The sequence below is a fragment of the Ostrea edulis genome, chromosome 5 (assembly GCF_947568905.1).
Source record: "Ostrea edulis chromosome 5, xbOstEdul1.1, whole genome shotgun sequence".
Classification (NCBI taxonomy): domain Eukaryota; kingdom Metazoa; phylum Mollusca; class Bivalvia; order Ostreida; family Ostreidae; genus Ostrea; species Ostrea edulis.
The window spans coordinates 70,829,965-70,849,857 of record NC_079168.1 but is presented as its reverse complement, the minus strand read 5'-3'; the positions used below and the strand labels follow the sequence as shown (position 1 = coordinate 70,849,857).

The 19,893-nt window shown below is 35.3% G+C and overlaps 1 protein-coding gene across 3 annotated transcripts in view; it reads right to left on the bottom strand.

The window, feature by feature from the left end:
* Positions 1 to 345: 345 nt before the first annotated feature.
* The window catches only part of LOC130054742 (allene oxide synthase-lipoxygenase protein-like), a 33,306-nt gene continuing 13,758 nt past the window's right edge, over positions 346 to 19,893 (bottom strand). For all 3 annotated transcript variants that reach the window (XM_056165387.1, XM_056165389.1, XM_056165388.1), the window contains 15 exons: positions 17,898 to 18,477; positions 17,770 to 17,814; positions 16,819 to 16,947; positions 16,626 to 16,723; positions 15,650 to 15,782; positions 15,311 to 15,406; positions 14,619 to 14,715; positions 9,322 to 9,439; positions 9,094 to 9,186; positions 8,185 to 8,245; positions 7,284 to 7,395; positions 6,715 to 6,806; positions 6,440 to 6,616; positions 1,615 to 1,778; positions 346 to 876 (listed from right to left, as the gene is read on the bottom strand). In XM_056165387.1, the coding sequence (XP_056021362.1) occupies positions 762 to 876; positions 1,615 to 1,778; positions 6,440 to 6,616; positions 6,715 to 6,806; positions 7,284 to 7,395; positions 8,185 to 8,245; positions 9,094 to 9,186; positions 9,322 to 9,439; positions 14,619 to 14,715; positions 15,311 to 15,406; positions 15,650 to 15,782; positions 16,626 to 16,723; positions 16,819 to 16,947; positions 17,770 to 17,814; positions 17,898 to 18,359 (1,992 nt within the window). In that variant the 5' untranslated portion in view covers positions 18,360 to 18,477 and the 3' untranslated portion in view covers positions 346 to 761. The remainder of the gene's footprint in view (positions 877 to 1,614; positions 1,779 to 6,439; positions 6,617 to 6,714; positions 6,807 to 7,283; positions 7,396 to 8,184; positions 8,246 to 9,093; positions 9,187 to 9,321; positions 9,440 to 14,618; positions 14,716 to 15,310; positions 15,407 to 15,649; positions 15,783 to 16,625; positions 16,724 to 16,818; positions 16,948 to 17,769; positions 17,815 to 17,897; positions 18,478 to 19,893) is intronic.

Sequence of the window (19,893 nt, the reverse complement as noted above, 5' to 3'; positions counted from 1 at the left end):
GTACGCGATGTATCGAGACCAAACATGATAATCATAAATCTACAATTTTGAGCTTTGTAGTGTCGAAGAAATGACACAAACAGTGCCTTCCTCCTAATTCAGTATTACAGATATACAGTCGGAATGAAATCATTCATACTGACCAAGCAGGTTTTTTGCGTTAAATCCACTGGATTTCTTTTTCGTTTTTTTTTTACATTGTAAATGATTTTTTTTAGCGTAACATTTGTAAACTCAATGGAACATTAGATCAATATATTTTGAAGAAGTGTATTGAATTTTCAGAAAGATAGACTTCAGTGCTGTCGAAATTTTATATGGACAAAAAACTCTGAAAGGGTTCAATGAAATCATAAAAAGTTTATAGAAAGCAGAATTGTTTAATATTTCAACCCAATAACAACAAATGGAAATCGTAGCATGTTACTCCAAGGAAACTGATGTACCTAACTCTACAGACCATGACTTGAGTCTCATATGCTCAGGCTTCATTTCTAAAACAGCAATAAATTGACTACATACCATATACATATATCATCAAATGTTCTTTATCACCAGATTCTCTCACATGGAATATATAAAAAAACACACAGACATTATCATTGTACTAAAATAACCTATCTGGTATTACATATCTACTACTTTGAGTAAACCGTGTGAAACGTTTAATGGATAAGTGATACTTCAACAAATATACATGTCAAGCGAATCAACAAAGACAAAGGTTTAAGGTCAAGTACACCACAATCCTACTCTTAAGATTAAATGCTGATTGAATTGGGAACTTCCTCTGGCAGAAGATATTCATACTTTCTGCTCATCTTCTCGTTTCTGTTACGAATCTTGGCGCTAATCCGTTTCAAATCTTTTCTAAATCTGAAAATGATAAAAGCAAGTTTGTGATACTGACCAACAGGTGCAAAGATTTTTCAATGTTTTATACAATATTCAAATTTCATCAGTCAAACTGAGGTCAAAGATATTTCCAACATCACCTAGTAGATTAATGAATGGTGAAGATAACGAACAGTGATAAATCTCATAATTCCTATAAGGAATACAAAATTAAGAGTTGGGCAAACACGGACCACTGGACAAACCAGAGGTGGGATCAGGTGCCAAGAAAGAGTACGCATCCCCTGTTGATCGGTCACATCCGCCATAAGCCCTATACATGTATCTTGATCAGGTCAACGGAGTTATTCGTAGTCAAAATCAGTGTGCGAAGAACGGCCTAACAATCTATGAAACACGCCAGACTCCATTTAACCCAATGATAGGTTGTATTGGCAAAGTAGATCGTTATAACGATCATAGAATTTGGGAAATGCTGACTTTAAATGAGGCTGTTGAAACCCCTGCAACATCAACTTGTTTGTCAATAGTCTGCTTCGATTTAAAAACTGACCAAACGCAGGACAAGCTCTGGCGTTTCGAATCTGTTGGTGTTTTTTCTTATATCTTAAAATCGAATTCTTGAGAAAAAGATGACAAAATATTTGACACAATTTTCAGGGAAAACATACACCATTTCATTTCGTAGAAAATCCCTAGTTAATATTATTTTCCTTCAGATTCATTAAGTCTCAAAGATCAATGAATGATGTGTCTTACTCTTCCACTAGCGCAACTGCTGCAGGATCGTACACGTACTCCACTTCAAAGTCCCCGAGGGCATTAGTGCTCCTTGCACTTAGAATTGTTGTGATGATCATCGTGTCCAATGTCGTAGATCTGTCAAGCAAAGCTTTCACAATTTCTCCTTCTTGCAATGGTGTCTGAAATTTAAATAGAATAGTGCACAAATTAATTTAGTATTTCCCCAATGTAGAAACCAGAGAAGGAAAATATGGGGTGAATCATTGTACCTTGTATTAAAGAATCAGCAGATTTTAAAAGATTTGAATGTATATGATGTGGTGCTGTGTGATGCATATGAACTTCAATGACACTGTGAAATAGACAGGATTGTAGACGTTCTATTTTTAGAACGATGATTGTCAGAGTTCAATAGAAAGATCATGCAATACCTGTTTACTCTAAATCTGTTACTATGTCATTTTCTAAAACTAAAACAATCTAAAAGATTGTATTAGTATAAATAGACTGTAAATTTTGTAATAAGCACTTTGTACTTTTACATCCGAGGATGGGATTAGACTGAAAACGACCGTCTTGTGACAACTTATATTCTCGTGTATGAATTCAGCTCGGCTGTTAACCAGCATCAGACACTGTTTCTGTGAACTTTGATTAGGGCTACTGTAAGTTGGTAATTTTTATTGATATATCTTTATGTAAATAATTGTAAATAAATTGTTAAATCTTTCAATGCGATTCAATTTCTGCTGGTCTTTGGATTTATTCTGAATCAAAACATTGTTATAAAAACTCCTTATTTTAGCTGCTATAATCCGGATAAATACATGTTGAAGATAGTTATTTAATCAGTAATACAGTAGTTTAATCTGCTTGAGTGTGAATAAGATGTGTACAGTAATTGACTGTGCCAATGTAGAATTTTTAGAATTACAAGACAAACGTTTCATTAACATATATATTACGGGTACAATATATCTACAGAAACGCCCCTTGTGGATCTTAATTACAGGTGCTCGGGGCTCTCCCTATAGAGACATCCCTTGTGGATCTTAATTACAGGTGCTCGGGGCTCTCCCTATAGAGACATCCCTTGTCGATCTTAATTACAGGTGCTCGGGGCTCTCCCTATAGAGACATCCCTTGTCGATCTTAATTACAGGTGCTCGAGGCTCTCCCTATAGAGATATCCCTTGTGGATCTTAATTACAGGTGCTCGGGGCTCTCCCTATAGACACATCCCTTGTGGATCTTAATTACAGGTGCTCGGGGCTCTCCCTATAGAGACATCCCTTGTCGATCTTAATTACAGGTGCTCGGGGCTCTCCCTATAGAGACATCCCTTGTCGATCTTAATTACAGGTGCTCGGGGCTCTCCCTATAGACACATCCCTTGTCGATCTTAATTACAGGTGCTCGAGGCTCTCCCTATAGAGACATCCCTTGTGGATCTTAATTACAGGTGCTCGGGGCTCTCCCTATAGACACATCCCTTGTGGATCTTAATTACAGGTGCTCGGGGCTCTCCCTATAGATACATCCCTTGTCGATCTTAATTACAGGTGCTCGGGGCTCTCCCTATAGAGACATCCCTTGTCGATCTTAATTACAGGTGCTCGGGGCTCTCCCTATATACACATCCCTTGTCGATCTTAATTACAGGTGCTCGAGGCTCTCCCTATAGAGACATCCCTTGTGGATCTTAATTACAGGTGCTCGGGGCTCTCCCTATAGACACATCCCTTGTGGATCTTAATTACAGGTGCTCGGGGCTCTCCCTATAGAGACATCCCTTGTGGATCTTAATTACAGGTGCTCGGGGCTCTCCCTATAGAGACATCCCTTGTCGATCTTAATTACAGGTGCTCGGGGCTCTCCCTATAGAGACATCCCTTGTCGATCTTAATTACAGGTGCTCGGGACTCTCCCTATAGAGACATCCCTTGTGGATCTTAATTTAGACCTATCATGCATTACGCCCAGGACTGTAGCAGTGAAACGGTTTTATCGTGGCAATTCTTGCCGCGATATAGCACCTCGGGTTTTATACGGAAGACCCACAACAGTCACGTCTAAATGTTGAACGTTTCGTGAAGGTGCAGTCAGTCACTACATATTCCTATGTATTAAGTGGAACGAGGTCAAGGCACGATTTTGGCTCGAACCTTCACACCCATGGTCATGAAGTAAAGTCTCTAACCACTATAAGTCACCACAGCCAATCACTGGGATGGTAGAAGAAAGTGAATGGACATCATCTACAAACACCACCGCCGTAAAATTGCTGAAATATTGCCAAAACGGCGTAAAACCATAATCAATCAATCGATATACAAACACTTCACAAAATTCTATACAACAATGTTGATTGATTGTTTGATTATTTTACGTCCCGTCGAGAATTTTTTCACTCATATTGTAGCCTTATATCTTTTAGGTAAATGGAGTAATCCGTAATAGAAATCAATGTCTAAAGAACGGCCTAACATTGATATGAAACAAGTCAGATAACATTTGACAGGCATTGGTATATTAGATCGTTATGTAGACCATAAAAAGATATCGTACCATTTCATCTTTTGATCAGTAGGAGGACCTTGATATACATGCATATAAAAAGCCCCTGTCTTGTTAATCCGCTGACATGGTGTCATATTACAAAGAAAACATGACACTGAAACAGTACATACATGTAATACGCCTGTGGCAAGCTTATGTAGGGTGTTTTCTTAAGCCACTAGATGAAACCCTGCGCAAGTGTGGGAAATCACAAATAATATTGCATAGAGGAAGGACTTTTTAATGCGTTTTTGAATTGTTGCGTACGTGTATTGAATGAAAGAAATCTTTAATTCAAATGAATTTAAGAACAATTTATGAATAATTGCGTGCATTAGTTCTGTTATATTTATTGATACCTAATACCGTACAGTAAATAAAACTTGATTATTAGGAAGTCACTTGGAGCTCCAAATTAAATGTTCCTTATGAAACATAAATGATCTCTCTCCGTATTGAAAATTAGATAATGATTTTACGAATGCAATTGTAATCCCGATTCCGTCATGCCGAATAGCTGATCAAAGACAAAATGAACGCTCGTTCATAATTTCAAAATTTGAAATTCGGTATTGCAAATGTGTTTATAATGGTAGTTTTTGGTTTCTTCTCGTCAAACACAATAATCAATTCAAACATAATGCACAATATGAATGACAAACAGAAAAACTTCTACATAGACAATGACTATTCGATATCTGACATATTGGACAGTTTTCGACTTATTTCTTACTTTCATGATCTGTGTCATCACAAAACGTGATCAACTCAGACAAACACTTGTTGTGTTTTTCCATGCGTTTGTACATATCAGTAACTGTTAATAAATTATTACAAAAAGTCTTAATAGTGACTTCTATAATCACGGGAAAAGATTAAGAACATCGAAAAATCGTATTCAAAAAATTGTCAGATCGTTATATGAAAAGACAAAATGTAAATTTGCTTCATTAAGAGTCTCTAAATAGAGTTTCTGGCAGAAATATTCATAACTTGAGATTATAAACCTCAATTTTTTCTGTCATTAAAAAAGTGAATCACAATTTTACAACCAAAAAAAAAAAACCAATTGAGAATTTGACACAATGACAGTTGTATTGGTACATCAGATTGTTATAACGACCATAGAATTTGCGAATTACTGAAAATAAACGAGCATATTGAAATTATGTGACAGCAACTTCATTGTCAGTAGCCTGCCTAGATTAAAAAAAACTGATAATACGCAGAACAAGCTCTTGGGTATCGAATCTCTTGAGAGACATTAAAGGGACTGATTCACGATTTTCCCCAAAATTTTGTTTTTCACTTTTGATGATCAGAATTTACTGTCTAATGTGTTTAAAAGATTTCACACAAAAATTAAGGTTATACATTATCACAGAAGCTCATTTTAGAGAGTTCATTTTTTGTTTTGTAAACAAAGATTGCGGTATGTTTTTGTTTACGAAATTTTCAAAAGAAATGGTTATCGATTTAAGTTTATTATATCTTTCACATTTCAAGCATTCTTCAGGTAAAATGTGTCATCTAAAAGTTAAAATTTGTGACTATGCAAAATTTAGATGCTTTATATTACAAAATTAACATTTCACTGGTGTTTTTGTATACATGAAAAGACTCGAGTCTTTGTTTACATAACACAGATTTAAGGCTAAAATATTGCTTTTATTTTTGCATTCAGAAGGTCAAAATGTTGGCTGTCAACATTAAATGAGTTATATTCTTAATGTTTCACATAAAAAATTAAAAAATATTTTGTTAAACAATCGTGAACCAGTCCCTTTAACACCATATGTGACAGAGAAATGGAAATAGAAACAGAAAACCCCTAAGGGACTGACAGAAAGACGAACAGACATTACTGTAAAATAATAAGTCGCATCTAAAGACGGACATATAAAATCAAACATTCACCTCAATTTGACAACTGTCTACTTCATCTCTCAATTGACCGCCATTCATGTTGTCGACTTACAACACTCTTTTTATATCTATCCATAAAAATGTGTGTGTGTGTGTGTGTGTGTGTGTGTGTGTGTGTGTGTGTGTGTGTGTTTCTCATCGTTGATACAGGGTACTTGTAACAAAGGTTACACGATTTTTCTAGTTAAATATTAAGAGTACCCAGGCTATAAAAAAATCAAATATGGCGACATAATCGCGATAGAGTTGACAATGTGAACTTTGATCTGACAAAACAACGTCTCAGTAACACTTGAACATAAGAATATATTTGCTGTCTTAGTGTTACGAAATTTACCCTTGTGATCAGTGTTACCTTGTCTTTTGGTGGGTTTCCTTTGATTTTGGTAGGATAGTTAGGAGGAAATCCGTACGCGTCATATTGAGGGAAGTTAGCTGCTGCGTGGACCACACTGCTGTTGAATATAACGGAAGTGAAGACGAGAATCAGTTGCTCAGCGGAGGTGAACTTTCCGTTTGTAAGTGGAACACCCTAACATAAAAAAAAAAAACAATGGGTAAAAATCTATATATTCTTCAAGTTAATTTCTTTTCACAAACGACGTCTTCATAAATACTATTACGGTATACCGATATTCCACAGCCTCCTTTAGACTTGTCAAGTGTTATTTCTCGTCCAAAGTTTTGAATTTCAGGATCATTGGTAATCTTTTCATCTGTATCTGTATGGAAATTCAAAAATATTTACATTGCTTTAAATATAACTCGATTCTAGAATGCGCGCATTTCCAGATTAAAGTAGATTGATGATAATATCCTACATTAAAAGTCACACATATGTGTATACATGTATCAATCATAAAATCATCCCGTTTGTCATAAAGTTGAATTGTAAGTTTGTCATTAATATCTACTTTCAATAAAATATCTATGTATGAAGCAGAGGTGGACGAGTCTGTGGTGTCTTTTATCTCGAGCTCGCAGGGATATATCGAATCAACATATGAATGAATATCATTATTGTTAATAGATAAAATGTCGTCGATATATTTAGATATCGAATTGAAGGTCACAGGAAGAGAGTTTTTCTCCTTACGTTCCATACATTCTGTAAATACTCACAGAAACACAGTGTTACTATCGTATATTATTTTTGTTTCTTGGATAATTTGATAAAAAAAAAATCTGTATATACAAACCGTAGTAGAGCTTGACATATTTGGTGACGTAGCTGCGAATGGCTTCATACAAATCCAAAGAGTCGTCACGCTGGTAAAAAGTTGGCAGAAGTTTTCCATCCGTAGGGTAAAGCTGTTGAAATTTATTTTTAAAACTTGACAAAATATGTCCTTTTGTTGGAATTAATATTACTTAGTTGAATGGACTGAATTTCAAGAGATAATGCACAATGAATATCAAGACATGTGATACTTTAGATGCTGATAGCAAGAGGGAGATGTGCAACGGTGGTGACAATGCTCACGTGATTGAGAGTTATTGCACTGCTAACTTTTATATGTTTTGGTGGTCTTTTTGTGGAGGCATGACTTCTTATTGAACGATAATATTACACTTGTGGATTTAATAAAAAGACAGCGCCAAGCAAATCACATGGGGAACTATCATTTTCCTACTTTATGGGTTTGGATTCATAATGCTTAAATTTCTATCTATCCTCTTGACATTGCATCGTGCCACACCGGCTTTGACACGTGTCTCGTTTTTTGTGTTCTCATCCGAAGGACCGCCCCATTTACTCGCCTCTTACAACAAACAAGGGGTACTGAGGACTTATTCTAAACCACGGGGACCATTATTTAAATAAACTATTACTTTGACTGAAATATTGAACAAGCTTTATGTCCAGTCTTCAATTTTTATTTCTCCTTCAAGTAGATGTGGTCCTTTATCTAGAGAAAATTGAGTCTGTAGAACCACGTCTTACGTACTAAATGAGTCTTAATTGTACGTAACGTTTATTCAAAATTGATGAGGAGTTAGTAGTAAAAGTCGTGTATGAAAAGTTGGCAAACAAATACGTGTAAGAAAAAGAATAGATTCTTTTGTTTGGCTGAGGAGATCTAAAACAACTCAACAAACCCCTCGCTGCTTTAGGAATTCAGGATACGTTCCCTCCACATCCAGTCTCCATGACCCCGTTCTACAATAAAAACATATCATAAGAGAATGATGTGCAGTAGACTACTTACTGCCACGCAAATGATATTTTCAGAAGGAACGGATGATTGATATGCTAAACTTAAGAATATCACCTAGTATCCTGTATTAGTCTGCCAGGTGAACTAACGTTTAGAAAATGCTACATTGTCCCATTAGAATTACCCATGCATAATGGGATTCTCAATACTAAGAAAGCCTTGAAAGATCAAACTGCTTTACATGTATGTCAGCGTCTTTATTTCATAATGTTAAATAATTAACAAAGGTACAGTTACTTCTTAGGTGTACGAAGTCTGTTACACCTCGGAAGTCCGTTAACGAAACGTATACTCTGCCGAGTTGCAGACCTTAGACTCCACTCACACAAAGTACATACCATGTTGAATGAATTACAAGAGCTGCAACAACTACCAGGATATTTATTTCATGAGGTTACAGTGTATAAAGGGGGAAGAAGCGGTGATAATCTAGTGTTATAAGGGGAAGGGATGGTGGTCATTCATTTGAAGATAATCTGAAGAACAGGAGAAGACAACACCATGGTTAGAAAGAAGGGAAAATTGTGGCGAATTAAGAAATGACTAATATGTTCGGGTGGTTGATGTATAAAACCAGAAAATTAAAGTGAAATTGCATGAATGCCAAAGTCCTTGTACATTTTTACTTGATGGAAGTATCAATAAAAATGTTCATTCTACCTCAATTGCTGCATATCTCCAATCTCATAAAAAAATTAACGATACTTTTATCGTAAAAAAGATCCAACTTGAGTTGAAATAGTATATAGGGATTAGGCTGTATTCATATCTAGAGTTTTCATATACTTGCCCCTTTATCGCGAGTTCCAGAACGCCTTTGCTTCCAACCACCATAGTTTTATCGATCCAACCTCCAGGAGACACCAGAAAGTTGAGGGCTCGGCTAAAGAAATCATTTACTAGTATTTGTATCATTACAGTTCACACAATGTTTTATTTAGATTGATGTCACTGGTACAATGTTTACTCTTCATATTATCAGCACTTATTAAACTTTTCAGAAATAAAATATACGTACTCATTGATTGCAATAATGTAGAGGAAATGTGGCGCCATCAGTTTGAACATTGGATGTGACGGAGAGAGACATCTATTGGATGCCACGCAGATACCTTCCATAAGGAGATGAGTGTAACCTGAAAGAAATTTATGGATATCCTTTTTAGTACCTAAAGACTATTATCAAAATGTACATACAGGTATGACCTTTATTTGCAATAAAAGGGTGTTTAAAAGTGTCATGGTTTTTTTTAAAAAGTGTCATGTTGTATACATGTGTCAGTGTTGTATACATGTGTTAGTGTTATATACATGTGTCAGTGTTGTATACATGTGTCAGTGTTGTATACATGTGTCAGTGTTGTATACATGTGTTAGTGTTGTATACATGTGTCAGTGTTATATACATGTGTCAGTGTTGTAACATGTGTCAGTGTTGTAACATGTGTCAGTGTTGTATACATGTGTTAGTGTTATATACATGTGTCAGTGTTGTATACATGTGTCAGTGTTGTATACATGTGTCAGTGTTGTTATGGTAAACAAATTACAATTTCACATTGTCGCCATTGCAGATTGTGCAATTAACATAAACTGATCATTGATCAATTAAGGAGAGAATTTTAAAAATAACTTTTCTTCTGTATACGGGTGGTTTCCGGTGGGTTTTTTTTTTTTTTACTTTATTCTGACTGGATATGAATCATTGTAAAGCTAAGTGGAAAGTTGTTTCTGCCTTTTATATATATCTAAAAATATGAAACAGAGCTTTACTGGAATAACGTAATGAAGAAGCGCAATAAGCTGGCCGTCAAACTAATTGTCATCTTACTTTAAAAACTACATTTCGGCCAAACATTTAAAGCTGCGCAATACATGGGGTTCATAAAAACCGCTTTAGAAACTTTACTGGAAGATGGCCTGTAGAAACCTATCATAGTGGAAAATGTTAAGTAAATGGGGCTATGAAATACTTAAGATATTGAACGTACGCAATGGTGTTATCTAAAACACATACTATATTAGCTGTAAAAAGTAAAATTTCCAGCTTGAAGGTATATGGAGAAATGGGCGATCTCCATGTTTATACATATCCATAGCAGAATGGTAAAATTATATAACGAACCTATTTAATATTTATATAAGGGACAAAACATTACTGTTACAGGAAAATATTCGCCTGCGTTTATTTCCGTCCCTTTCCCCTTCGTTGTCACAGGACGAATTTAAGAGTGGGCGAAACTGTTTTCTCTTGCATTTCTCTTTTAACACCACTATGTCTGATCGAATTTAAAACGGGGTGAAACTGTCAGCAAATGTTCCTAGAAAAGCGAAAATAACCCTGTATACGGTATATAAATTCCTTTAATATCATTATTATGTCTGAAACCAACATAATCCTTTCAGAGCAAAAAGGTTAAATAATACTGTCTAACGCAACAGACTATTAAAGAAATAAATTTCATTTTTGAAAATAAATGACGACATGAAACTGTGGCGCTTTACGCCAGCATACTTCTAAAGCGCGTTAGTGCATCATGAAAAATATGCCAGCTTCAAGCGTTGTTAATGTGATGTGTGCATTATTTAGTGCCCCTGAGAAGTTAACTGAATACGAATAATATAACTTCATCATCAGTAACATTTGGGCCCACGGTGGGTGTGACCGGCCAACATCGAATGCTTACTCCTCCCAGACATCTCACATCAAATCTAGTGTGTCTACATGAGTGTAGGAGTCCGTGTTTACACCACTCGTAATGTATTTTTTATATGATTTATGAGATAGATCACTGTTCGTGATATTCACGTTTTAATACGTATGTTGTTTGTGCCCTAACCAAGTCACAGTAAATCAGCTTTCCCTAACTATCCCTCACAAAAGGTAGTATGCCCCTGAGGATCATCATTGGGTTTTTTTCGTATTGCCCTGCACCCAATAAAGACCCGAAAATGTCTGGCAAAAATATCATGTGGCAAGTTTGCAAAATATCATACTCAGTACGATTATATTTAGGTAAACACCATACGTCCACGTTACATCACAGAGAATAACACAGGTACTAGTAGTACATACATATGCATGCATCTAACACTGCAATATATACCAAGTCATCCCGGTCACACCAATAATTACCGGTCAAACATTAATGGAATCATACCGATTGTTGGGCCGTTCTTACCACAAGGATTTTGATTACGGATAACTCCGTTTACAAGATAAAGTTATACGGCTAACGGCGATTGTGACCGGTCGACAGGGGATGCTTACTCCTCCTAGACACCTGATCCCACCTCTGGTATATCCAGGGGTCCGTGTTCGCCCAACTCTCTATTTTGCATTGCTTATAAGAGTTATGAGATTGATCACTGTTCGTTATCTTCACCTTTCACAACCCCACTCAAAGTTTTCTTAGATTTTTTTTGTAAGACTAAGACTTCCCATCCCCTGGCTAATTCGTACAAATCATTAAATCATTTTTACTCATAATTTCTCTGTTGAATAAAATACACACCAGTAGGCCTAGTAATAATAACACAACTATATTTGTGGTACATGAAAAGAGTGAAAATAAGGAACAGTGATAAATTTCAAATCTTATGAATACAAAATCGGAAACAGGCCAAACACAGATCCCTGGAAACACCAGAGGTTGGATCAGGTATCTAAGAGGACTAACCATGTTGATCGGTCATACCGACCTTCAGTCATAGTAATACACATTTCATGGCAAAACTCTCGCAAATGTCAATAAAGCCAAATACATGTACTTAGGAGTGACCATTCAATCAGATCTTAAATGAAATGAAATGCAAAAACATTACCTAAAAATCAAGCAACACTTACGGATTTCTTAAAAGGAGTTTAAACATCAAATCGACCTCAGTGAAGGAGTAAGCATATAAAGCATTAGTAAGACCTTCATAAGAATATGCCTGATTATATTCGAACTCTCCATTGCTGAGGAAAGGAATGAAATCGAATCATTTAAGTATCACACTGGTTTATACACGTAAAGCAACCTCCAGTTTGAGACAGGATTACCCACGTTCAATGGACAAAGCTAGCAGACAAACTTCTCACGTTCATTCTGTACAAAATAGTAAATGAAAAACATAAAACAGACAGATTTGCTATTTCCCTGAGATTCTCCCGCAACATGCATACACTCATGTTCTCAATTCAAATTCCATCATGTAGGACCCAAATTAGGCAAAATTAATATTCAGTATTCCTACGAACTTTGAAAAAAATAAAATTGTGACGAGCGTCTCGTATGATACGATCAAAGCAGATTTTTCAGTCTCAACTTGGCCTAACTTATTATATCAATGCCTGTAAATATGTTAACTTTAAAAATTATGTTATGAAAACATATCTTGCAGAAGCAGCCCATTGTCAAGTTAAAGGCAACGAACTATTCAGTAGGGGTACTGTAATTGTACAAAATATTATTCTTTCTTTTTTTTTTTTCCTTTTTTTTTTTTTTTACAAAACCAATATATACATATATATACCTTAGTAACCACTGCACCATTTCACTTCGAGAGAAAAAACCCAACTTAACAACACGTATTTATACCAGGACTGTGCAAAATTTTGTTAATTGTAATGAAAGCCCACCTTCATCCAAATACTGTTTACTTCGAAGACTTATATGCAATAATAACAAAATAGACAATGATAACTTTCATTCATATGTCAAATCGATAAATCCGTGTGAACTCGAAATAAAAGACACCACAGGGTTGTCTACTTCTGCTTCATACTTAGATGTTTTATTGAAAGTAGACATTAACGGCAAACTGACAAATCAACTATATGAAAAACGGGTCGATTTCAGCTTTTCCATCATCAACTTCCCATATTCATATAGGAATATTCCATTATCACCTGCATATGGTGTTTATATCTCTCAACTGATTCGACACGCAAGAGTTTGTTCTGCGTATGGTCAGTTCTTAAATCGAAGAAAACTACTGATAAACAAGTTGATGGTACATAAGTTTAAACAGTCTCGATTAAAGTCAGCAGTTCGCAAATGATATGGTCGTTATAACGATCTAGTTCACCAATACAACCTATAATTGGGTCAAATGCTGTCTGACGTGTTTCATACCGATTGGTAGACCGTTCTTGGCACACTGATTTTGACTACGGATAACTCCGTTTACCTAATCAGGATATAGGGCTGACAGCAGGTATGACCTATAGGCACCTGATCCCACCTTTCGTGTGTCCAGGGGTCCGTGTTTGCCCAACTATCTATTTTGTATTAATAGCTTATGGGATTTATGAGATTGATCACTGTTCGTTATCCTCACCTTTCATACATGTACTTGTCATTTCAATGAGCACGATGAAAAATGAAGAAACGAAGTGAGATGGACTATAGGAAGTTGACAGACAAACACACAGAAAAAAAAACCGCCTCTTAATTTTTCTATAGTGGACACGAAAATACACACAATGCTTAAAAACTGGAATCGGGAGAATTATCATATCTGTACTTTCTAAAGAAAGTTGACATTTGGTTGTATCTTTTTGATGCCGTTTCGCTTTTGGTCATGGTGTCATGATATAAATTCTACCCCACCTAGCAGTTGATATAAAAGAAGAACTTCATCGAAATGGGAAATGACCTGTTTGATATCTAAATAGCTTACGTCCTAGTACAACTTTATAACAGTCACGGTTTATTACCTAAATACGTTATGGATTAGTGGCAAAAAAATTCTGTTTTTATTAATTAAACAAAGAAAAACATGCGCAAAACAAAGAAATATATGTCTATAAAATAAAAAAAAATGCAGCGATTAGTTTTCTTGTGATCTTTTCACAATTCAAAAGAAGGGATGCATTTAATGCATATCAATTTAGTAACTATAAATAATAATATTGATAATGATAATAATGATATTGATAAGACACACATATGCAAGAGGATATAAAAAAAATACCAATAGTCCATAAAAATATCCCCTTTATCTTCAGGAGAGGGACGGGCCCATCAGAGGGTGGGTCTAGACATTTAATATTGATAACACTCAAAAGAACTTGAAAGAAGAATTATATCTAGATGGGCCGTGGCCTGATGGTATTTTTGTAAAATTGTTTATTATCTAAAGGGGCTATGGTCTATTGATAGTTTGATAACAATTGTTTAATACCTAAACGGGCTATGGCCTGGTGATAATTTGATAATGGTTGTTTATAATCTAAATGTGATATCGTGGCCTACTGGTAAGTTGATGAAAATTGATGATAATTAAGGGTTATGTCCTGGTAGTAATTTGTTAATGATTGTTCATTACCTAAATGGGTTATGGCCTGGTGGTAATTAGAGTCGCCCACGTTGTACCACATTTTTGCAATCAGCCAAGTATACGGAGGGTCACTGGGAATAAAAACCTGAAATATGGGAATTCCAATATTAATAGAGATTCTGTTTAAACGTAGCATGGTGATATAATTTCATATACATATAGAATAGAATAATCAACGTGTATTCTCACTACTTTATACTAAACGCCGATCTGAAAAGTTCAACTACATGTACGACGAAACACGTATCTTGCTAATATCATGCATTTATTGGTTTAAGAAGAGCCCTTTACAGGTTATCAGTTCAGTTCACAAATTCAAAGAAAATCCCTTATTGGGTAATATATTTATTGGCTTTAGGATATCCCATATTGGGTTATCGGGTCGATTGTTTGGGAATATCTTTTACCAGATTATAAGATAAGATTACATCCTTATCTTGGTGAGATCCCTTAACGGGTTGTGACATCAGTTTATTGATTTCAAAAGACCCCTTACCGAGTTGTCACTTCATTTATTGATTTCAGAAGATCCTTTAACGGGTTGTCACACCAGTGTATTGATTTGGGAAGATCCCTTACCGGTTGTTACATCAATCTACTATGTATCGGAATGTAAGTTTATTGTGAAGATCTCCTATCGGGTAATCGGGTCAATTAATTGATTCGGGAAGATCCCTTACCGGGTTGTCAGGTCCCTTCTGCTGGAAGAGTTGTATAGCCACTGGCATCAACTGCCCTTTACCATCCACAAAGAACAATGCAATAGGGAGAGGACACTACACCAGGAAAAAAATTCATTAGTTAATTAACCTTCAAGCTGTATACCAATACATCGTGGAGCTGTAGATACTTAGAAATATTCTACATATGACCAGATGACATGCATGTATATCAGATTTCAGTTTTGATATTCATACTTTTAACAATGATACATATCTATAAACTGATTTTTTTTAAAACTTCCTTATATATTAAAATACACAAGGACATTGATATAAATTGTCCATTTCCCAACTTACAATATAACCTTCGACTAGAGAAAGTCCTTCCAGGATATCGAGATCGATGATAAAGAGACGTTTGTCGGCGATGGCTTGAGATATCGTCAAACCCTCAAGAAAAGGCTTGATCATCTCTTCCGTCACTCCAAATCTGATTTTAAAATTGCATAATATCAAAAATCGTAATTGTTTAACAAGAGTTGTCATAGCCCACCGGGAAGCATGACTCCGATTGATTATTACCAATCATTCCCGTGATTTGTGAAACACTCTTTGGAATGAAATATAACTACAGGCTATTATGGCAAGTTTTTGAGTGTTAACTTAGAATTTAGTGTTAGTACTAGAAGATAATGCTTCATATTTATTGTTGAAATATTGAAATATTAAAACCTATTGGATCAAACTACACAGCTAGAATTAAAGGTTGTAAAATGTAGGTCATGATTCATAGTAGAGGTCAAGAGGTAAAAGGTATTGGTACTTAATGAGGTATCTGAATGTGAAATTTCAAAGCTTTATCCACCTTGTGTCAAAAGATAGAGCCTAACTGAACGTTTTGAATAATAGGCAAAATGAAGGTCACATCAAGGTCACTGGGTTAAAAGTCTAAGTACCAAAGTAATTGCCTCTTCATGAGGCATATATATGCAAAATATAAAAACCCTATCCCCTTTGGTTCAAACAATATATTGTAGATTCTGTTGTAGTTTAATATGCGCATTTGTTTCCTATTAAGTCTCAACTTATTCATTCAATGAAGATTAAAGTTCAATATAGATGTTAACAATGTTTTCTCACTTATGGTGATGTAAAGAAATCATCTTTCTCGGGATTTCACAAAATTAAGACTTCTTTGAAATCAAGCATGCCGTGTCCTTGACGGACAATTGTGAATTTTGTAGTTGTTTAATATGCGTATATGTTCCCTATAAAGTCTCAACTTGTGAATATTCGTAGATTGAAGTTAAATATGTTAACAATGGTTTCTCACTTATTTGGTATCTCTGTGCACAGACGAATGAGATTGGGATTGACGCTGTTTAGTCGTTGCCATCCAAAGCTGACATCACTTTCCCAGTCCTCCATCCCCTGTTTGATTAAATGATCGCCATCGGATAACTATTTCAAATCATAAACTCTCAATTTGTTTATTAGTAGATATCTACTGGTACAGTTTATGTTACCTTTGGAATTCCGAATGATTTGGAGTAAACACCTTTCAAATCATCTAAGGTTTCCCACGACCCGTCGCCAAATACCATCTCTAATGCTTTGCCAGCAATCAAGGTGTATTTTCTTTTCAGCAGATCCCACTTTTACATAATGGAAAGAAAAAATGAATCCTTGTCATAGATGGAAGTTGGTTTTGATTTCAGTTGGCGACTGTTCCAGAAAGGGAATGTATGCATGACAACCAGAGAATTAACTGATATGTTTAAGAAATAAATTTCATTTTGTAAAACGCATCAAGGCATAAACTGCGACGCTTCACTAGTTAAGGAGAAATGCTACACCAGAGAAATTTGATATGGACGAAAAGGGGGGATATGTACAATACTTTCAAATTTACTTATAAATCATTTCGTCAAAAAAGGAGTTTTAGTAGAAAGCAATCTGAAAAAATTGAAATCTCCGTTGAACTCGAACTCACGATCTACAGTTCAGCAGGCGATGAAATAAGAAATGAATAAACAAATATTGTTGATACTTATATTTTCATTCATGTTTTAAAAGGAAATCAGCCATTTTTAGATGCAGAGTACTTCCTTATGTACATGTACAGTATGTTGGCACGAAGCGTTACATATATATTTACATTCACCAATGTTTTGTCAATTAATCGTTTGCTATAGTTCAATTGTCATATACATGAATTATATTTACATTACGAAGAGTCTGGCTTTGTATGGGAAGTTATATTCAGGACATATACATCGATGCATTTTTGTTATTTTTACAATTTAAATATAAATGTCTAGACTATTCGCATTTCCGGCGATACATAAAGAGTGGAAACATGGGTAAAGTTCCTGTACATTACTCCATCATTTATATATCCCCAATAAAACAAATATTCTTGTAATGTATTGCTAAAATACAGACTAGGCAGTATCAAGAAAATATTTAATTCTCACCTTTGCACCATCAGAAAACATTTCATCATCGGGGACCTTCTTAATCTATAATGAAATATGAAAGATATTGAAATAAATGCATACTTTCATAATTAGAGACAAGTTTTGATACGTATCATAATTATCACCTGTACGGGTAAATTTGGAATTTTCTCTTCATACTCGTACAATTTCCTTTTCTCCTCGAGTTCAGAATTTCTCTGCTTCGGTCGTGGATCAGACTGAGGTAAAAATGTGTCGTGTCGTCCAAAGTATGTATCAACGCCAGGGCGAATCCACCGAAGAATTGGAAAAACGGATGTTTTTCCGCTTTTCTGGTTGGTCACCTCCACTTTTTCGACAAACCAATCACTGTACAAGCCTGCTTCGTCTCTTCGCAACTGGATCTCGGTCACTTCGGGAATGTCTGTGTCATCAATAATTGTGAAGACGTCTATTTGATTTCGTTCAAAATCATTTCTAAACCAGTTATCCAAAGTGGCAGGTTTGGTTTTCTTTCCAGAATTATCCAGCAGAACTATCTGTGTGTTAGCATCAGTACCTGCCCCAGCTCTGTCCCCCGTTTTTACTTTAATATCATAGGTTGTCATTGTATTCGATTAAGCTGTTAACCCTCTTCGTCGACGTGCAAGTCGGTAATGAGCAAAATATGAAGGGATGTTTTGACTAGAGTTATCGTGGATACGGAACACTTCAGTAACTTCCTTCCTACAAAACATCCAGGATCACGTTTATCAAAACCACAAAATTGTACATGCACTTTTCTAAGGTAATTCTAATAATTTTGATGGATCTGTGCTTTTGCTTTGAAGGTGTGATCATGAATATGACAATTACTAATGAGATGAGCGTGATTAACATGTGAAGCTGGCGACAATTGAAATAGAGACTTTTACAGCGTTTTCTCTCCGATCGTCTTCCAAATAGCGCGCCAAGCCCAAATACTAGTTCAGAAAGAGAAAATCGATGTTTCCACCAGTTGTCGTCTGGAGAAATTTAAGTGTCAACTTTTTATTTAAAATAGGAATATGCTAGGAGATATCTTTAAAATGTTGCCATTTAAACACATACAAGAAAACAACTTGACGTCTGTCAGATATACCAGGCCGCAGAAGATGAAAGAACCCATTCTACTATTTCATTTTTATTTTTTTTTAGATCGGACTATACTGACGTTATGCATTTTGTACATCCCTTCAGGACGAAGATTTTAATTATGATGCCATACTTAAGTTAAAGCAATACAAGCTGTAACTGGAGGTAAATAAATTAGATATAAGAATAGAAATAGAATGACATCTTGAATATGTATTATTTAATTGAATCAGAGTGGGTCTGAAGCTATAAACCCGTCAAATCAGCAGAAAATGCTGATTCATGAATTAATGTATTCCTTGTTTATTGTCATAAGCCCACATAATATACAATGTAGAGACTTACATATGATATAATCCAATACAAGCATGTGTGAGAGAAAATGAAGTACAATATCCGACAATGAGCTAACCATGAGAGCTATCTCTCTCCATAATAAGTTTTATAAATCTACATAGTTTTACGTTTATTTTTAAGGTTTACAGCTTATCAGTACAATATTATGAACACTAAAAAATGGTGGTGGTACATTTACTGGAGAACAAATACGTACATTAACTTAGTTACAAATATTGTAATCATGGATTACAACTTTCTCTTAGTGTCAAATTTTTAAAAGTTACAAAGATTTTTTAAGCTTCCCGTGTCAAACAATCGTAGTAATTCACACGTTGATGGTTTTTAAAATAATAGTATTCCTTAATCATTTTTTCGTAATTCTGTATACATGTATACAGAATAAACTAATATAAAATAGTACTCATCTTCAACACTATTTACACAAGAAATACAACATCTATTTGCTCTGATTGCATTGTAATATCTACCTGTTTCTATGGCTAAATGGTGCGAGGATAATCGTATTTTAGGTATACCTATACAACCTATCATTGGGTCAAATGCTGTTTGACGTGTTTCGTATCGATTGTTAGGCCGTTCTTGACACACTGATTTTGACTACGGATAACTCCGTTTACCTTATCAAGATATAGGGTTCACGGCAGGTGTGACCGGTCGACAGGGGATGCT